Genomic DNA, 20,046 nt, shown 5'->3' on the forward strand with positions numbered 1-20,046 from the left:
TAATAACTCCTGTCTCACTTCCAAGACCTGACCCACCATCATGTCAGGTAAGGCCTGTGTTTTGGCCTAGTTTTATTTGTATAATTGAATCTTCAGCTACACTGGTCTGGCCAGGGTCACCAAGAGAACCCAGCCTCATGTCCATCTTACTTATACCTCCACACATGGGGCCACCTGTTCTTTCAACCTGGTGTATCTTCCTTCCCAGTTCGGTTTCTTAAGAAATGCCACCATGAACCAAAGTCCATTTTGCCCATGAATCATTCCCCAACTTTTTCTGTTCACTCAATGCAAGATCAGTAGGGGAAGGTTAGAGATTTTGGTGCCTAGGTCAGATCTGGGCTTTTACTGCTCTGAGCTAAATGGTACTGGGAATAATATGCACATCACATGAATGTCTGTCCTCTCATTTATAAAATTGGAGATCATCACAGTTCTCTCAAGGTGGCATGACATACAATATATGAGATAATGTCCATACAATAGCACCCAAGTACCTACCTACAGGCAACAGGCAGCCACTAATCTTAGCTCTCCACCTTTTTCAAAACTTCTAGAGCAGTAGTTCTGAGTTCAGGCTCTCCCTTCAGACCACCTGAGTACCATGTAAATATTACATTACCTAGACCCAATCCAAGATCAATCAAATCAGAAAATCTAGGCTGAGTCAGCAACCAGGCCTTTATAGGAAGGAGACATTAGAGATTATGCCCGCAGGTCTTGTCAGTCACACCCAATCCTGCCTCATTACATTATGTCTCAGTTTTTTTACATTTCATCATGGATAACTAATCTCCTTTAAAATCCTTAATTGCGGTGTCCTCTCACTACATAATTATTCTATATATGATCATAAAAAGTAGAAATTAAAATATCAACTTATTGAAGCATTTTTACCAGCAAGGCTAGGACGAGGGTAAGACATAGGAAGAGCTTAGGGCCATTATTTAAGGAGGTTCGCAATATCAAAGCCATGTACCTAACAGTACTTCCGTGACCTTTATAGCAAGGGCTTCCTTGAAAGTGGACCCTGGGATCAACAAGATGACAGAGTAAGAAGCTCTGGATGCTCCTTCCCCTGAAAAACATGCTAATTCAGCAATATTTCATGGTCAAATTCCCTTGTAAGGAATCCAGAAACTAAATGAAAGAGTAGTGCACCCAAGGCAAATGTGTAACCAGTCTCATCAAAACCGGTGAATCGTTATGAAAACACCCTCTCACCAGAATCCCTAACCAGGTCATGTGGATAGCTACATGAACAAGAATAAAATTGGACCCCTATCTTACACCACACAAAAACTCAAATGGATTAAAAATTTAAACATTAGACCGGGGGGCATGGCTCAGTTGGTCGAGCATCTGACTTCTGCTCAGGTCATGATTTCACAGTTAGTGTGTTTGAACCCCATATCAGGCTCACTGCTGTCAGCTGAGAGCCCGCTTGAGATACTTCGTCCCCCTGTCTCTGCCCCTTCCCCACCAGACCTGAAACTGTGAAGCTCATAGAAGAAAACAGGGCAAAAACTTCATGGTATTGGTCTTGGCAATGAGTTCAATGATAAAGCACAAGCAACAGAAACAAAATTAACTCAATAAACAAAAATAAGTGAGACTATATTAAACTAAAAAGTTTCTGCACAGCAGAAGAAACAATCAACAGAGTAAAGAGACATTTACAAATGGAAGATATTTGCAAACCATATTCCTAATAAGAGATTAATCTCTGGGGGCACCTGGGTCACTCAGTTGTTAAACGTCTGACTCTTGATCTTGGCTCAGGTCATGATCTCACAGTTCATGAGTTAAGCCCCACATCAGGCCCTGTATCTATCAGCATGAAGCCTGCCTGGGATTCTCTCCCTCTCTCTCTTTAGCCCCTCCCCAGCTTGGCTGTCTCTGTCTCTTTAAAATAAATAAATAAACTTTAAAAAAAGAGAGAGAAAGAGAGAGATTAATCTCTAAAATGTATAGGAAAGGACTAAAACTCAATAGCAAAAAAAAAACAAAAAAACAAAAAAAAAAACTTATAACCTCAGTAAAAAATAGGCTAAGGACTTGAATAAACATTTATCCAAACACAACATACAAATCGCCAGCAGATATATGAAAAAATTCTCAACAACACTAGTAATCAGGGACGTGCAAATCAAAGCCACAGTAACGTATCACTTTATACCTGTCAGTATGGTTATTATAAAAGAAATAAAAGACAACAAATGTTGAGCATATAGAGACATTGCAACCCTTGCATACTGCTTTTGGGAATGCAAAATGGTGCAGACACTATAGAAAACAGTATGCACATTCTTCAAAAAAAAAAAAAAATAGAACCAGCACATGAACCAACAATTCCATTTCTGTGTATATACACATGAGAATTCAAATCAGAATCTCAGAGAGATAGCTGTATTCCCATAATCACTGAAGCGCTATTCACAATAGCCACAATGTTGAAACAATCTAAATGTCCATCAAAAGATGAATGGTTAGAGAAATTATACATACACACACACACACACACACACACACACACACACACACACACACACATATACATGTGGAATTCTATTTAGTCTTTAAAGAAGGAAATTTGGGAGCACCTGGGTGGCTCAGTCAGTTAAGCATCAGACTTTTGATACTGGCTCAGATCATGATCTCATGGTTGGTGAGATGGAGCCCTGCATCAGACTCTGCACTGACAGCGGGGAACATCCTTGGATCCTCTCTCTTGCTCTCTCTGCCCCTCTCCACCTCCCACTCTCTGTCTCTCAAAATAAATAAACTTTAAAAAAAAAATAGAGAAGGAAATTTTGCAATATATAAAAACATGAATGCATTTTGAGGTCATTATGCTAAGTGACATAAGCCAGTCACAGAAAAGCAAACATTGCAGGATTTCACTTATATGAAGCATCTACAATAGTCAAGTTCATAGAATAAAAAGTGGAAATTGGATTTGCATTCTCATGTGTATATCAGGGGTTGGGATAAAGAGAAAAAAGGTAGTTAATATTTAATGGAGGAAGAGTTATAAAGTTAAATGAGATTAATAAGATCTACAGATCTGAGGCACAATATGGTATCTACTGTCAATAATTCATATTATACTTTCAAAAATTTCTTAAATTTAAAATACAATACAATACAGTACAATACAATACAATAAACTAGAAAAATTTGTTTGTCTCATCCTACTTCACTCCCAATTTCCACTGGCAAGGGAGCCACCAACTCTACACTGAAGAGCTCTACATGAAGTCCCTATTGAGTGCTGAGGTTTCACTTACTTGTGGTACTGGTTTAACAGGTCTGGCCATTAAGCCTCCAACATACACAGTGTTGGGAAGCAGGGGCCTAGCAAATTCAAGGGCAAAGTCAGAGTTAACAAACCATAGCTCTGCTTTCTTTAGAAGATGAGACAAAACCGGCCTAGAGCCTTCCGGGAAATGTTCCTTGATGGTGTTGTCAAATGTAGACTGGATTCGCCATTGCCTTAAGAAGAAATCCAAGAACATCAGAAAATTCCTCACTCTGCCCCAGAAGTCCATGTGGTCGGTTAGCAAGGAATGGAATACCGGAACATAAGACACCGGGTTTGGTAGCCCAAGGTCCACACTGCCAAATGGGGTGGGAAGAATTGACACAAATGGCTTCCCAAGCTTCTCAGCAACCAGGAAAGAACAGAAGTCAAATGCTTCAACAAATACCAGGTCAAAGTTCTCATTTTTTAAAGAATCCATGATATCACTTCTCCTTAGCAAATCACTGCATTGAATCCCCAATTGTTCCATTAACTTTATAAAGGTGTCAAGTGCTTCTCTGTTAAAAACAAAACAAAAAACAACAACAAAACAGTAATGACAAATATTCATTGAAGGTGGCAATTTCACAATATATAGGAGAATCTTTGGTTCAAAGAAAATATCCCAAGTAAGTAAGACCATATTGGCAGCTGCCCACCTATTTTACCAGTCTCCAATGAACACTCTGCTCTAGGCACTTGGTTCTGGGGTTTCTGCTTCCTGAAATGGTCTCACTTCATTCCCTCCCTTTTCTCCAGTGATCACATCCACCCCATCCAGGCCAATTCAAGAGCCATCCAGTTTGGGAGCCATCTCTGACTGTAGCAGATGTCACAGTTCCATGTCTACTTGACACATTCTGTGATGCTCTCTTTAACTTTCACCTGTACACTCCAGTTCGTTAGTGACTGTCTTGTTTCTCAGCCTACCTGTGGAAGTAACTTGGTAGCAGAGTCCATCAGTATTGATAATATAGCCCATTTTTTTCTTTAAATTTTATATAGTCGGCATTTGAGAAATTGCCTGACACAAGGAACTTTGTGATGGTAATATTAGAATCCCGAGATTGATATTTTTCTAACCTATGAGATAAACAAGTTAAAACAAACAAGCTTATTATTACCCTTTCCATTTCATCTTTCCTGGAGTAGTGAAAGAACTTAATACTACACCATGTCAGCCCACTGAAAGCCCACAAGTGAGAGCTCATTAGTAATATGCAGTTGTCCACGTGCACTGTAGAGTAAACTTCAAGTGACAATAGATGATTAACTGAAATTATTCTCTATTATTTTTTTAAATGATTTTACATAATGAATGACTGCTGCTTGTGTGGATAAATTCAAGAAATGAACTACAAATTCCTCAAAAGAACAGCATTCATCTATTTGAAATTAAGTTAATCTATTAAAATACAGGAAGGTACTGTGCTCAGCATGCTGCACCATATTTAATAAGTGGGTGCAACATGTCTTCAAAGAAATGAAGTGGGGAAGAAGAGACAAGACATAATAAAAAAATCATGAATAACAACACAAGATGATATATACAATGCTTCAAGAGAGTACTTTAGAACACATCTCTTCTGGATGAAGAATTTGGTCTTCTAGTTTAGGTAAGCAGAAAGGCTTTATGGCGAAAGCCAGATTTTAGGACCACCTTGATGACTGAATAAAATTTTTAAGGAAAAAGGGAAAGGTGGAGTTAGGCCACTATAATTCACCAAGGAAGGCATGAATATGTGTCTTTTCCCTCTTCTGTCAAAGGTAAAGAACTTTCTATACATCCCAGATAATGATGAAAACTTTCAAGCTAATATCACAATGTGTGTCATCAAGGCATTTGGGTTTTTAAATGAGTTAAAAGGCAATGGCTCAGGGTATGAAAAATCAATGCTCATCAGCATGTTTCCATTCTTGAGTTTATATGATGAGAGGAAAAGTAAGTATAAAATGGTGGCTCTGATATGCCTACCAACAATCAGAAATTATGTTGCTTATCCTGCCTTCTGTGTTGTGGAGAGTATATATACAAACATTGTAGGTGAAGGGCTGCCAGGAAGGTCCAGAAGGAACAATCCCCTGACTATATAGAAATACATTCATGATTTCAGTGGAAAAGGCACACTACACAGACCGAATAATTGGAAGTGAAAAACTCATCTATTCCATCGATCCCTACCCCCTATCATTGATCTCCCCATCCATCCACTCATCCATCCACCCATCCTTTTCTCTTAAACTTACTCTAAGTAGCTATGCATCCAGCCATTTATTTACATCACTTTATAAATGGTAAGTCTTTCAATCAGAGAATAAAAGAAATTACCTGCCATGCAAAGCTTCTTCAATATAGAAATCAAACTGTTTCTTTAATTCTTTTTCATGATTCTCAGGTAGAAGCCAACTGATAACTTGGTATGCATTTTCCTTCTTTTCTAAATAAAAAATTTTTAAAAACACCAATAAAATATATCATTAAGCCCAACAATGCAGATAATTTTGGCATGATACCATAGTTGTTTTTTTTATCCTAATAATTTTATATATACCTGCATGTTTGCTTTTAGAGGGTTTTTCGGTTTTCTGCCTGCTTTTTCATTTCTTCAGTCATAGGATCTGATACTATTTATTGAGAACATTATAATAATTCAATTACTTCTATTCAATTGAATGAATGATATAGAACTTAAATAAAAGTAAAGTTCTATTTGAAGCTTTCATGTAAAGGTATAGATATTCTTCATTTTACAGATGAGAAGACAAACATAAATGGAGTGTCAGATAATTCATCACGGTTGCACATATAGTAAGTGCTACACTTTGTATTTAAATACAGATTTAATTTTATCCCAGCTCCCCAGTCCTTTGTTTTTTAGGAAAAAAGAGATATTTTTTTATTGCTTACAGGTGACACATGCAAAGGTTTTTCATTCAGCCAAAAATATGGCAAAGGCTAAGTTAACAAGAGTAGTCCTCTGCAGTCCTACTTACCATTCCGACATTTCCCCCATAACTCATGTGTACTAGAGAGTCTGGCACCATTTTTGAAGTTGGATTGTTGACAGCTTTCAAACTCCATTTCCTCCTTAACTTTCTGGGACATATCTTGGAAAAATAAGGAGAAAGCCTCAACATGACCTCCCTCGTGTGACCAAGATTTTCAGCCAAGCAAGCCAGACCCCATGAAGGGAAACTGCACCTCCATCCCACTCAGAGGCTTCCATAATTGGCATTTAGAAACAAAAGGATGGGTATAGCCTTTAATTGGCTCTGGTCATGTGTCTCACACAAACCTATCTTCTGTGTCAGAATCCACTTTGTTTCTGGATTCCAGCATGAACCGTGTGATTGACACTAGGCTAGGTAGAACCGCATGACCAATGGTTGTACATCTCAAGGATTGCCCCCATTATAAACAGTGCTCTGAGTTAAGACTGATTCCAGTTTACAAGCCCACTGAATGGTGTGAGGAGGATAGCACCATGCCATCTGATGAACTCCACACCTGTAAAAGGAGAAGGTGCACTAGAACCCGAGAAAATGCCTTTGCTACTGTTGCTCATGATATCTCTGTAGCTCAAAGAAAACCTTGATTAACACAGTAATAGGGAAACACTGATGACACCCTCATGGGGTTAATTCAAGGGTTAATTCAAACTCAGCTTAATCTCAGTTCTCTAAAATCACCAGCAGGAAGGCCCTTAGCTTTGGTGATGCTAATTAGGACATTTGGAGGAAGAACTTATAAATATGAGCAGGTTAAAAGGGATACCCTCCCCCGAAGTATAAATAATGACAATGAAAGGAATGGGAAAAAATGGGAAATGTCAGCGTGGGAGAGTCAGGAAAGAAATTAAAACAGAGGTCTCAGTTTTGACATATGTGGCAACTGACATTACTTTTAAAAAAAAATATAACAGAGCAAGGACACAGATTGGCTTTTGTGACTTACATCAGAGGTTCTACATTACTTTTAACATTGGATGAGATCCCCCCAATGACCAACTTTAATCGTCTTAGTCAATACTGGGGAAAATAACAGATATATCATGAGAGCTCACCAAAATTTATCAAAGTACCTCTATACTGCTAGGAGGTAGAAAATATTAGATAGAGCACAGTGGTGCATGCCCTGTCTTAACTACTGGGATTAGATATCCCATAGCCACAACAGCCATTGGTTGTTATCTCACAGTAGCTATGGTTGCTCCTATACAAGAAGTCATAAAATTAATGTTTTACTACTAACACCATGACGAAAGGGAACTCATTGGATCTGCCCAACATATTAAAAGTTTTAATACAACAAAATAGAGTTTTAATAGAGTGCCTTCAAGGATTAAATCCCTTTTTGTAAAGGATCCATTAACGAAGAAGTGATTATCCCCACCAGTTCTCCATTTAATAGCCTAACTTGACTATTCTTAACCCTGAATGAATGGAGCCTCTCAGTGGATTACTGTCATCATATTATGGCCTCCATTTCCAATCTTACTGAAATTACTGACTATATCTAAAACTAATAAATTCTTTACAGTCATAGCTTTGGTGATATATTCTGTTTAATTCTTATTTCAACAAGCTCTCAGCTCTAGTGTCTCTTCACCTTCACCTTTGAAGGGTACAAGTAACTTGTAACTTGGCTTCTCATGGACTACCTCAACAGCCCTACTTACTAGTTTTGCTGGCAAGATCTTTAACCACATTTAACTTTCTCCAGAAGCACGTGTATGACAGTACTTTGAGGACAACCTCCTTTTGCAGAGATTTCTGGAGCCCATTCATTCAAGACACAAACGCGCACACAGCAACTCACACAGAGGGAGGTGCTGCTGCCCTACACAAAGCACAAGCCGTGGCACCTCAGTTAAATTCCTGGGACAAATTGCTTGTTGAGTGGAAGGTCTTTCCATCCCTGACACTGTCAAGACACACCTATTATGGCTCCATTTCCAGCATGAGAGTATAAGGAGCTTTCCTGGACATACTTTGAAAACAGCAAATGGTGAAAAATTCATACACATACACACACACACACACACACACACACACACACACACACCTCCTGATGTAGACAGCAATTCCACTGACAGAATTTGTCTGAAATAACTATTTGGGAAATCTGCAGCCAATTGATGGTTTCCACCAACCAGAGGAAGTCTTTAACTGTAAATTGCAGATAATTTTAGTCAATTTCAGCTTTTTCCACAGTAGCAGCTACCCATCCCCCATCCCTCAGTCTCCAGCAGGAAGCTGTATGCATTGTTTATAGAGCAGCTTGTACACAGGTTTCAAGAGCCTGAGTGGGCAAAAAAATCACCTTGTCCAAATATCAAGTATCTGTGCTCTGATTGCTGATTGCTGCTCTGGTCGCAGAGACGCAGACAAAGAAGTAGGCAACAAGGTTTCTGCATCATGCTCTATTATTGCAGCCACTTCCCTCTCTGGCTCAATTGACTTCCAGGGGTCTTAAAAGATTGATGCCCTCCTTTCCCCCTCATTTTCTCAATTTACCCATTTGAAAGGGAACCATTAAAAGCTGGGACATTGTAAAACAGCTACACATATCAGGAAAACTTGAAAGTGTCCATTCATGCCCAGGAAAAGGCTCAGAAAAGACCGTGAACAGTGAAATTTACACCTCGGTTTGATCCTCAACACAAAAGCAGCATAAAACAATTTTTAAAAATAAATAAATAAACAAAATTAATAACAAAAGTCTGCAAACCCTGGAGAATGGAGGAGAGGTTCATCTCCAGATTTAACACTTTGTTATATTCAAATGTTCAGTTTTCAACAAAAATCACAAGACACACCAAGAAACAGGAAATTAAGGCCTATTCTGAAGAAAATAAGAAATCAACAGAAACTGTCCCTAAGAATGACCTGATGGCAGATATACTAGATAATAACTTTAAAATAACTGCCTTACATTAGGAAAGAATGAAATCCTGCCATTTGTAACAATGTGGATGTAACTGGAGGGTATTATGCTAAGTTGAAATAAGTCAGTCAGAGAAAGACAGATTTCATATGTTTTCACTCATATGTGAAACTTGAGAAACTTAACAGAAGACCATGGGGGTAGGGAAAGGGAAAAAATAGTTTCAAACAGAGAGGGAGGGAAACCCATAAGAGACTCTTAAATACAGAGAACAAACTGAGGGTTGATGGGAGGTGTGGTGGAGGGGGGAAATGGGTGATGGGCATTGAGGAGGGCACTTGTTGGGATGAGCACTGGGTGTTATATGTAACTGATGAATCACAGGACTCTACTCCCAAAGCCAGGACTACACTGTATACACTGTGTGTTAACTAACTTGACATTAAATTATATTAAAAAAATAAAAAATAAATAAAATAGAATAACTACATTAAAAATTCTCAGAGAACTAAAGGGATATGTGGAGAAAGTCAAGGAAAAAGTGTATGCAAAATAGAAATAAAGGGATAAATGAGGCAAGTCCAGCTCTTGATTTCAGTTCAGGTCATGATCTCATGGTTTGTGAGATTGAGTCCTGCATCAGGCTCTGAGCAGACAGCATGGAACCTGTTTGGGATTCTCTCTTTCCCTCTCTCTGCCCCTCCCTGGCTTGTTCTCTCTCTCTTGCTTTCTCAAAATAAATGAATAAACATTTTAAAAAATTTTTTAAATAAAGGGGTAGGAAATCTAAAAAGAAACAAAACTGAGCATGAAGAAGAAATTATCAGTGAACCTGAAGACAACAGAAATGATTGAGTCTGAGGAACAGAAAATTAAAGAATTGAAGAAAAGGGAACACAGCCTAAGGGTCCATCATATGCTTTGTGGATCCTCAGAGGGAGAAGAGAGAAAGAAAGGGATAGAGAGAATATTTGAAGTAATAATGGCTGAAAACCTCCCCAATTAAATGAAAGACATGAATATAAACATCCACAAAGCTCAACAGACTCCAAGTAAAATGAACCCAGACATCCACATTAGGATATAATCAAAATATAGAAAGATAAAGAGAGAATATTAAAAGCAGCAAGAAAGAAGTGACTCATCACATACAAGTGGCTGTCAATGAGATTACCAATACATATCTAATCAAAAATTTTGAAGGAAAAAAACAAGATTGGAGGCCAGAAGTCAATGTCCCAATATATTCAAAATTCTAGAAAAAAGGAAAGAAAGAAAGAAAGAAAGAAAGAAAGAAAGAAAGAAAGAAAGAAAGAAAGAAAAGACAAGAAAAGAAAAAAAGAATTGTCAACAAAAATTCTATATCCAGCAAAACTGTGCATCAAATGTCAAGGAAAATTAAGACAATCCCAAATAAACAAAACTAAGGGTGTTTGTTACCTACCACTAGACCTCCCCTGGGAGAAATGTGCAAGGCAGTTCTCCAGGGAATAATGAAAGGACACCAGAGAGTAACTTAAAGGTGTATGAAAAAATAAAGACCTTAAAAAAGTAAATGGATGGGCAATTATAAAAGCTACTGTTATTGTAACGATGGCTTCTAACTACATTGTTGTTTTCTACATGATTTAAGAGACTAGTACATTAAAAAGTATTCATTTAAAAACTATCATTATGTGAAATTGTGTGTAACTCCATTCAAATGTTCTACATAATTTAAGATACTAATGCATTTAAGTTAATGATAATTTATGTTTGGGGCACATAATGTATAAACATGTAATTTTGTGACATTAACTAACTGAACAGGTTGAGGATGAAGCCAGCTAGGAACAGAATATTTGAGTGTTAATATAGGCTGGTATAAATTAAAAATCTGAGTGTCATAGAGTTAGCAGGTTAAATAAAATCCCCAAAGTAACCATACACACAAAAAAGTGGTAGAATACATACAAAAGAAAATGAGAAAAGAATTTAACGTTTTACAAAGAATCAACTAACCACAGAAGAAACAGTAATACAGAAAGTGGGGTACAAAAAAGTTATAAGGCATATAGAAAACAAATAGCAAAATGACAGAAGTAAATTTCTCCTTATCAGTAATTACTTTAAATATACATGGATTAAATTCTCCAATCAAAGGACAGAAATTGGCAGAAGGGACAAAATCACATGATCCAGTTGTAATAGCTTCGTATGGTGATAGATGGTAGCTACACTTGTGGTGAGCACAGCACAATATACATAGTTGTCAAGTTGCTTGCACACCTGAAACTAACGTAACATTGTGTGTCAATAATACTTCAATAAAACATATTAATAAAAGAAATAAAAATAAAAATACATTAACAATGGGGGGAAAGGGTGAGGGATGTGTGGGAACTTCTATACTATCTTTGCAACTTTTCCATAAATCTGAATTTTTCCAAAATAACGATATGTATTAAAAAGTAAAAAAAATTAAAAAGCCATAAACACACACACAAAACATAATCCAACTATATTCTGCCTATAAAAGACTCACTTTAAATCAAAGATAGACTGAAAGGGAAATGATGGAACAAATATTCCATGCAAGTACCAAATATCAAACACAATGAATTTTAAATTAAAAAAATTACAAGAGATGAATAAAAACATTACATATTAATAAAAGGTTTAATACAGCAAGAAGATATGACAATTATAAACATATATGCAGCTAATTAGAGACCATCAAATATCTAAAGCAAAAACTGAAAGATTGAAGGTGCGATACACAGTGTTATAATAATCACTGAAGATTTCATATTCCATGCTAAATAATGGATAAAATAACCAGAGTGGAAGGTAAAATATGCAGATATGGCATTGTGGGGGCCAGGTCTACACAGTCTAGTAAGATATCCAGCACTTAGCATGAAATGCACACACACACACACACACACACACACATTTTTCCATCTTAAAATACAACTAGATTAAAAAAGACTTTGTGCTAAGCAGTGCTATACAAAAGACGTTGTATATCCTTTCCTGGGGTAGATAAATTTAATAATTACCAAAAAAAAAAAAAAAAAAAGAACATACTTGGGATTAAATAATCTCCTCCATAAAGAAGCATGGTGACATTATGACCATGATCTTGAAGAATCTGTGATACCCGGTCCAGCAGTAGATAATGGCTTCCACCTAGGAACAATACAAAATTTTTATTTTTGTAAAGGTGAGAACAAAGGGTCTGAAATTGATGTGGGGGATCTGGAAATCCAGGGTAAGGTAGCAGAGAGTTGGTGGTCAGTAGAAGATGAGTTATTTTAGTCCTTTGGTTTCATTTTGGGTAAACCCCAGGCCAGATACCCACATTCTTTCTGACCAAATTGTAATATGTAGCAATCTTACATGAAAAATTCCCTTTTGCAATTCAAGGTCTCCATGCCAGTGAGATGACCTTCTCTAATGCTTAGGCCTGAGGGAGTTCCTGATCCTAGTTACATGCTGAAGTTTAGGCTGCCTTTATGGAGATACTGTGTCTAAAGAAGTAACTGTTTTGCTGGAAATTTTGACACACAAGGCTATGTATGTGAGAATAATGGGTTTCTAAAGGACAATCACTCAAAGCTATTTCTGGGATCCCTCTCCCAGGAAATTTATGTCAACGTGGAAGCCAGAAACATGGGAACGTGAATATCAAGCCAAGCCACAGAAGCAAAAGAGGGTAGAGTCACTACTCACAGCAAAATTCTTCAGATTCAAATTTATATGACAATGTTCCTCACTTGGAGTCTGCATTTTGCTAAAAATCAATTAAAGCATTTAGGATAACTGTGGTCCCTTTGGGTGGAACTGTAGGATCCTGTATGCATGCAAAACTGGGACATCACCCAACAGGAAAATTCTGGAATCCTAAGGAAACAGAAGCTTGATTCTCTGGGATGGTACAGGTTCTATTACATCAATGTCTAAAACCATGTGATATCATGGAGCATTTTTCTTGAATCTATGGGTAAAGGAATAGAATTTGCCTATGTTGGGAAGTGGAGGTTGCTTGGAAGATACAGATCTCATGATGACTGGGTCAGTAGAGAAAGATATAGGACTAAAGTAATAATGTGTATCTGTGGAAATTACTCTAGTTTTTTACATCTGTACTTGTGTTGTCTGATGTAACACAGACCCAAGTGCCTGCTCTGGATCACTTTTAACCACTGCAAGAAATGGATGCAGGGGAGAAGGCTTCCTGCAGAGGCATTTATTCCTGAGGGTCTTGGTGAGCCCAGTGCATTCTGGGGCAGAAGCAAGGGGAGAAAGCACCTCCAAACCACACCTGCCCCCTCTCAGAGTCCAGGGGACATGCAATTTCAAAAGGTGAGGCAGCTCTTTTTTTCTGTTGCCTCTATCATTAAAAAATAAATTTAAAATGGAAAATAGGGTTTGTTTGTTTTTTTCAATACTGATTTTTAGGATTCCCCACCATAAAGAGTAGAGTCTAGGGAAGAAAACAGGTTTGAGGTAAGAAACAGTGGGTTAAGTCCGGGTGTGTGACATCAGGGAGGTCTGGTGTGCTCTTGCAAAAGGCCCCTCATTTCCCTGGCCCTTAGGATCCCTGTCAGGAAATAAAAAGGGAGATGCCCAATTAGATGAACTCTGTGGTTTCTTCTAGCCCACGATCCCCAGATTCTAGGGGATCTAAAAGTGATTCTGGGAGCCCCCTATCCTGTCAGGATGGATCCAAAAATATATATATATATCTTAGGGAAACTCCATGTTATGATGCCTCCTCAACCTGATAAATGTTCCTGTTCCCCTTCTGTTCCCTTTGGTGCAAAAGTAAAGGAAACAAAACTGGGTTTATGCAGAATTAACTGCTTCACTGTCCTTCAAAACCTTCTAGCAGCAAGGGCAAAAACAGAGCTGTTCCCAACTGATTGTCTGGGGTTCCCTCCTCTGCCCAGTCAGTTTTCAGGTTTCCTATTAATGAAACATGCCCCATTTGTGCTGCTGCCCCCAGGAGCCCCTGTCCTTGGCTTCCAAGAGCCTGAAACTGACCTGTCTTCCACTTTCTATTGGCAACTACTGCACACTCCCAGACTTTTAGGGTGTGCCTCTGAAAGTTCCTGCCCCACCCTGGAGTAGGGGGTTCAGGATCTCCAGCTCAGCACTGGATCTAAATTCTGGCCTCAGCAATGCACAGTGGGAAGCACTTACAGAGCAGATTAAAAGAGAAGAAAGGAAACTGCTGTTTTCCCCAAAACTAACTTCCCCAACCCAGCAGTGGGGACCCCTCTGTGACCCCCATCTCCCTCTCTCCCCTCCCTCCTCTATCCTGGGACCCAAACAAGCTCTGGAAAACTACAAAGAATGACCTATGAAGCAGGGTTGCTTGCCTGAGCATCTGGGATGCGTCTATGTCTGATTCTCCTGCCAGCACTCACCCAGTGAGGATACAGTCAGAATTTCGGCGGCCTCTGGGAGCAGGAACCCAGGCAGAAGAAAGCCAGCTAGCAGCAGTGCCCGCTGGCCCGCCATGTTCCCTCCTGTACCAGCTGCGGAGCCGGGTCCAGTGCCCAGAGCCCTGTGCTCTTCTCTGAGTCGTGCACAGCGACCTGTGAGCCCTGAAGACGCGCTGCCCTGGCTGCCAAGGAAATGCGCTGGCAGGCAGCTTGGGAAGAGGTGAGAAGTGGATCCTGTCTTCTCTTCTGTTTGTAGCTTCTGGCCCTTCTGCTCCTCCTTCTGGGTGCTTGCTCCACTGGCTATTCTGTCTTCACCCTCCCTAACCAGGAGCAGCAGGAAGGAGGGGTTAGTGAGATCCCCTTAACCCTTCTCTGTCCGAGTAATCACCACACTCTCCGCAGAGAAGCTACTCCGAACCAGGATGGGAGGGGCCTTAGGAAGTCACTTCCAAGTGAGTTCCACCTCCAGATGATTGAGACCCATCAGGGACTTTTCCAGGAATTTTCCCACCTCCTAACTGCACTATTGACCTCATATTGTCATCCCCATGCCCCGTTTTCCCAGGTACCTGCTTAAAATCTCTGCCAGTGTTCTATCTCAAGATCCCAGAAACTGATTCCCAGAGGAAAATGACCTACACTTATTGCTCAGGGAGTCTCTTTGGAAAGTAACTTACTGGTAAAAATTCTAGTGTCCCCTAAATGTTCAGCACCCCTGGAGGGCCCGGTCTTGACCTAAAGGATTGAACCTCTAAAGGTAGGTCTATAATTCTGAATGGGCATGATAAATAGGACTGGGCAGTGGGCACCAAGAAGTGCTACTCTTATAAACATTTGAAATTACTTACTAGAAAGATTTTTGAACTCTGTCAGGATTATTCCATTTCTTTCCCTTCATGTTTTCTCCTCAATTGTGCTGTAGTCTTTGAGGCTATGTTATTATGTGCATACACCTTCAAAGTTACCCTCTGTTCAGATATTATACCTCCCCAGTGAAAAAATTAATCTGCATTAGGAAGGCACAATTTTTTAATTAAGACAATCACATTTCTTTATCTACAACTCTATTTCATTCCCTCCAATTGTTCCGATAATATCGCATGTTGGTGATAGGAATTTGCTAGTGCAGGAACCAACCCTGGATCACACATTGCATTTGATTATCATATCTATTTAATCTCCTTTAGTAAAGATTGGTTTCTCAGCCCTTGTTTGTCCTTCTTGTCATTGACATTTTAAAGAGTACAAGCAGCTTATTTTTCATGGTGGATCTCAAGTTGGGTTTGTCTGATGTTCTTTCATTACACTTCAGATTACTAGAGAGTTTTTGGTGGGCATACTACAAAGGTGATGTTGATCCCATCATAGTGAATGACAATGGGAAGCACATGATGTCAGATGGTTCAATAATTAAAGATTATAACTATATCTCTTGTTTAAAGTTGTGTCTGCCAAGATTACCAACTGTAAAGTTATTTTTTTTAGCTTATAATTAGGAAAAAAGACATGGGCAGACATTTTGAAACTGTGTAAATATTCTGTTCCTCATCCAATTTTACCCATTTTATCATACTTTATGTTTCTTACCTGATTCAAGTGTTACTGTCATAGTGGCAAATTAATGATTTTTTAACTTCACTTTTTTAAATTTGTCATGTGACATTGTATACTTATAATAAACTGGGTCTTCTGCCACATGTATCTAATTATCTATCTACCTATGTCTATTTTCAGTATCTACACTTGGATACATATTTATTCAATAGGCTATAATTTCTATCATTATTTTTTGGTTTGCTCCTGTGTAACCTTTATCATTTGGGACCTTTCTCTTTACTTTTGGCACATAATTTCCAGGCTGACTCATCTTGTACTTTCTTATCTTCCTCCTAAGTCCTAAAAATCATCCATTTCTCAAGGAAGTCTTTCAGTAGGGAATGGTATTTAGAGACCAGGAATGGTTGCAAGAAATGTTCATCTCTTGTGACGTACCACTGTATATTCCATTTTAAGTTGACAGTGTTATTAAATATATAGACATAGATATGGATATGTTATATATCTATATCTCTCTATATAATCATGTGTATAGTTTGTAAAAAATTAGTTTATAAAAATTAGTTCATTTATAAAAAATTATGAATTCCTAGTGATACCGTCCATTCCAATACAACACCAGCGTTGATTTTAATCTTCTCCATTTCCACATTAGTAATACCCCCTTAATAAAGTTAAGAAATCTGACTCTCAACCTCCTTGCTATATTAACTTATTTGCTCAACCATCCTATGCACTGAAGGAAGGTCACCATGTACTACTTCACCAAATGGGAATAACAGACCTACTCAATGGACTACTCAAAAAACAGAGTATGCAAAAAATAGATCTTTTGCAGTTCTTTTTTTCTTTAGAATGACAAGACAGATATTCAAAGTACTGTGTTCAAAATGTAATTATGTTCATTTTTTGCCACTACCAGAGGGTTATATCACACATTTGAAAAATTTTGAGTTCATTTGTTTCTGTTTGTTTCTATTTTAGGGTTTTGCCCTCCATTGATTTAGATATAAATTTGTTGTGTAAAATACTAACATGCCTCCCAAAACCAAACTATATAAACAGAACTATGTAAACAGAAATCCATTGACCTGCCACCTGCTTCCTTGCCCTTCTACTGTTATGCCCAGAATTCGTGATCCCCAAAGACAGCCAGGGAGCCGAGTCCAATGCAAAAGCAAAGAGCCCTTATTCGAGGTAGCTCGAGCTCAATCCCCTACCTGCACTGACCCAGCGGTGAGATACCAGAGAGAGAGAGAGAGTAGGTTTCAAAAGCACAAAGGTTTTATAGGGATCATGGCCTTAGCCGATTGGCTGGGGAAGGGTCGTGGCCTCAGCAGATTGGCTGGGGAAGGATAGAACAATGGCTGCCAAGGTGTGGTCACAGATCAGCAATTATCAGCGTCACCTGGAACTTGTTAAAAATGCAAATGTTGGGCCTGGTGGTCATAGACCCACTGAATCAGAAACTCTGGGGGTGGGGCTCAGCAATCTGTGTTTGAACAAGTCTTCCAGGAGATTCTGATGCACCTGAAGTTTAAGAACCACTGTGTCTGAGGATCTCTAACACGTTTGGCCTCAGTGTATACAGAACGTTTCTCACTGGTCACCTATTAACCATTGGCTGTCAGCCTTGCTGTGCTATATAAATACCTAGCACCAAACACCATCCCCAGAGACTCTGATTTAATTGGTTTGGGGAGGGGTAAAATGCTCCCGGGTCATTCTAAGCCTGGACAGGGTTGAGGGCTCCTGCCTCTGGCCCCTACCTGAGAGAAGCCCTCCCTCTTCTACTCACACTTTCCATGCCTCTCACACTCCCCTTCCTCCCACTTTAGACTTCGGAAGAATGCATCATTTGGTAGCCTGCTTTCTTAGAAAACATAAGTTACTCAAGGGGAGGAGGCGTGGTCTGAGGTTTGAGCGGGAACTTCTTTCTGCGGCCATGTCGGGGACATAGTCACTAGTCTGCAGGCCTAGGTCTGCTCTTTCACTACCATATTTAACAATAGCCTCCTAGATAATCTATCACATTATTCTCTGGTTTATTCTCCTTCTGCTTCATTTTGCAAATGGATGCAGATAAGTTTATATTTTTATTCTCTTCCTCCCTTTTTAAAAAAATAAAAATGAGCTTATTATATTTATTCTTATACTTTGTTCTTTTTTAGTTAACAGATTAGAATTGTTAATAATTGCCTTGCTCATTGTAGTTTATAGCTGCCTATTATTCCAGTGTGTACATGTATTATAGCTTCATTCCTCAATTTTAATTTTTTCCATATTTAAGTATTAGAACTAGTAGTCCTCTGTATGTGATGAACATTATAAATATTTTTTCTCCCACTTTTCATTTGTATTTTGACTGTACTCATGGTGATGTAGCATGAAAAAAGGTTTAATATTCTCCAATTACTTGAATTAGTTAATTTTTCTTTGTCATATCAGAATTTTTCAGTCATATTTACAATGTCTTTCCATACACACAATTTATGGAGGAATTCACCTTTTTTTAGACCCAGTGTGTTACCGTTTTTTATATTAAATCTCTGATGTATTTAGAGTGTACTTTTTGATATGTTGTGAGATATGAATCAAATATTGTCATTTTCCTAAATGACTGTCCAATCATCCCAACAATCTTTGTATGAGCCACCATGCTAGGTGCTATGACAAGAAGATAAATAGGACAAAATCCTGACATTTAGGGTCGTATGGTTTCTAAATAGACATATATGTTAGCAAATAGTTTCAATATAGTAAGAACAATGCTTCAAAGAGGATGCAATGAGTTGTTGCGGGTGTGATGTCCAAGTCCAGCCACACTAATGTGTTCACGGTAACATTGCGTATTGAAGAACATGTAAAAGTTTTTTGTTCCAACAAGAGCAGATTGCATTTCTGAGAGAGGACACAGTATGGTCCAACACACAGAGGAACAAAACAGCAAAATGTATTGGGATGAGTGACAAAGATTCCATCCTAGGCTCAAATTTTAGTCAGGATTCTCTGAAACCTCTTCCAGACTAGGGATCAATCATAGCCTGCTGCCCTGCCGCTGGCTAGCTGAACCCACTTCCAGTAAAGAATCCTGCTAAGCAAGTTTATGGAGAATCTCTCCACCCTTGATATCTGATCACTTTGGTCTTCCTGTAACAAGAATTCCTTATCCTTGATCTAACTAAGTTACTCTAGTAAATTTCTATCCACTGAATCTTTGAGAGGCCTGAGAAAATTAAAACTTAAAAGCTTAAGTTATGGGAAACTGAAACCTAACCAAGCTTAACCAGCTTGTTCCGCTTCTGTACAATTGCTTGGCGAGCCCATGTATTCCTGATCAATCATTGTTGCCTGGCACATCCGTATATTTCTGATCAACCATTGTTACTTGGCACATCCGTGTACTCCTGATCAATCATTGTTGCCTGGCACATCCATGTATTCCTGATCAATCATTGTGATACCCGTACCCCCGGTTGTGGTCTGACCTAAAGGCAGGAACCAATTGAATACTGTTAAGTGTCCAACTTTAAACACCAACCAATCGCAGCTCTGTAACTGTGGAAAATTCCTGATTTCCCCATGACTTGTTTGTACCTGTCTATAAAAGGGGTGTAAAAACCTCTCTCAGGGCCTCTTGGCGTCACCGGCAATGGGGGCGCAGAGGTCCAGGTTCGAACCTGCAATAAACGACCCTTGCCGCTTGGCTTTGACTTAAGACTCTGGTGGTCTTTTGTGGGAGGTTTCAGAACTTCGGGCATAACATCTTGACAATGATTCTCTCCTTGATCAAACTCAAATGAGCATTAGGTAAGTGTCTTCTTAACTAGACTCTGACTTTTACAATTGCATGTTCATCTCTACAT

General features: G+C 38.8%; 1 protein-coding gene across 3 annotated transcripts in view; it reads right to left on the reverse strand.

Annotated features, from left to right (window-relative positions):
* Positions 1–20,046, reverse strand: part of LOC109267657 (UDP-glucuronosyltransferase 3A1-like) — a 61,834-nt gene that overhangs the window by 11,946 nt on the left and 29,842 nt on the right. The window contains exons 1-5 of one of the 3 annotated variants that reach the window (XM_053906927.1): positions 14,606–14,935; positions 12,261–12,362; positions 6,299–6,412; positions 5,634–5,742; positions 3,291–3,822 (exon numbers count right to left, since the gene is read on the reverse strand). In XM_053906927.1, coding sequence (XP_053762902.1) covers positions 3,291–3,822; positions 5,634–5,742; positions 6,299–6,412; positions 12,261–12,362; positions 14,606–14,699 — 951 coding nt within the window. In that variant the 5' untranslated portion in view covers positions 14,700–14,935. Of the gene's footprint in view, positions 1–3,290; positions 3,823–5,633; positions 5,743–6,298; positions 6,413–12,260; positions 12,363–14,605; positions 14,936–20,046 lie in introns of those variants that run through there. The other 2 variants (XM_053906924.1, XM_053906926.1) reach the window with 2 other exon arrangements.

Source organism: Panthera pardus, unplaced genomic scaffold (genome assembly GCF_024362965.1).
Source record: "Panthera pardus isolate Hobbes unplaced genomic scaffold, ASM2436296v1 HiC_scaffold_2, whole genome shotgun sequence".
Lineage (NCBI taxonomy): Eukaryota > Metazoa > Chordata > Mammalia > Carnivora > Felidae > Panthera > Panthera pardus.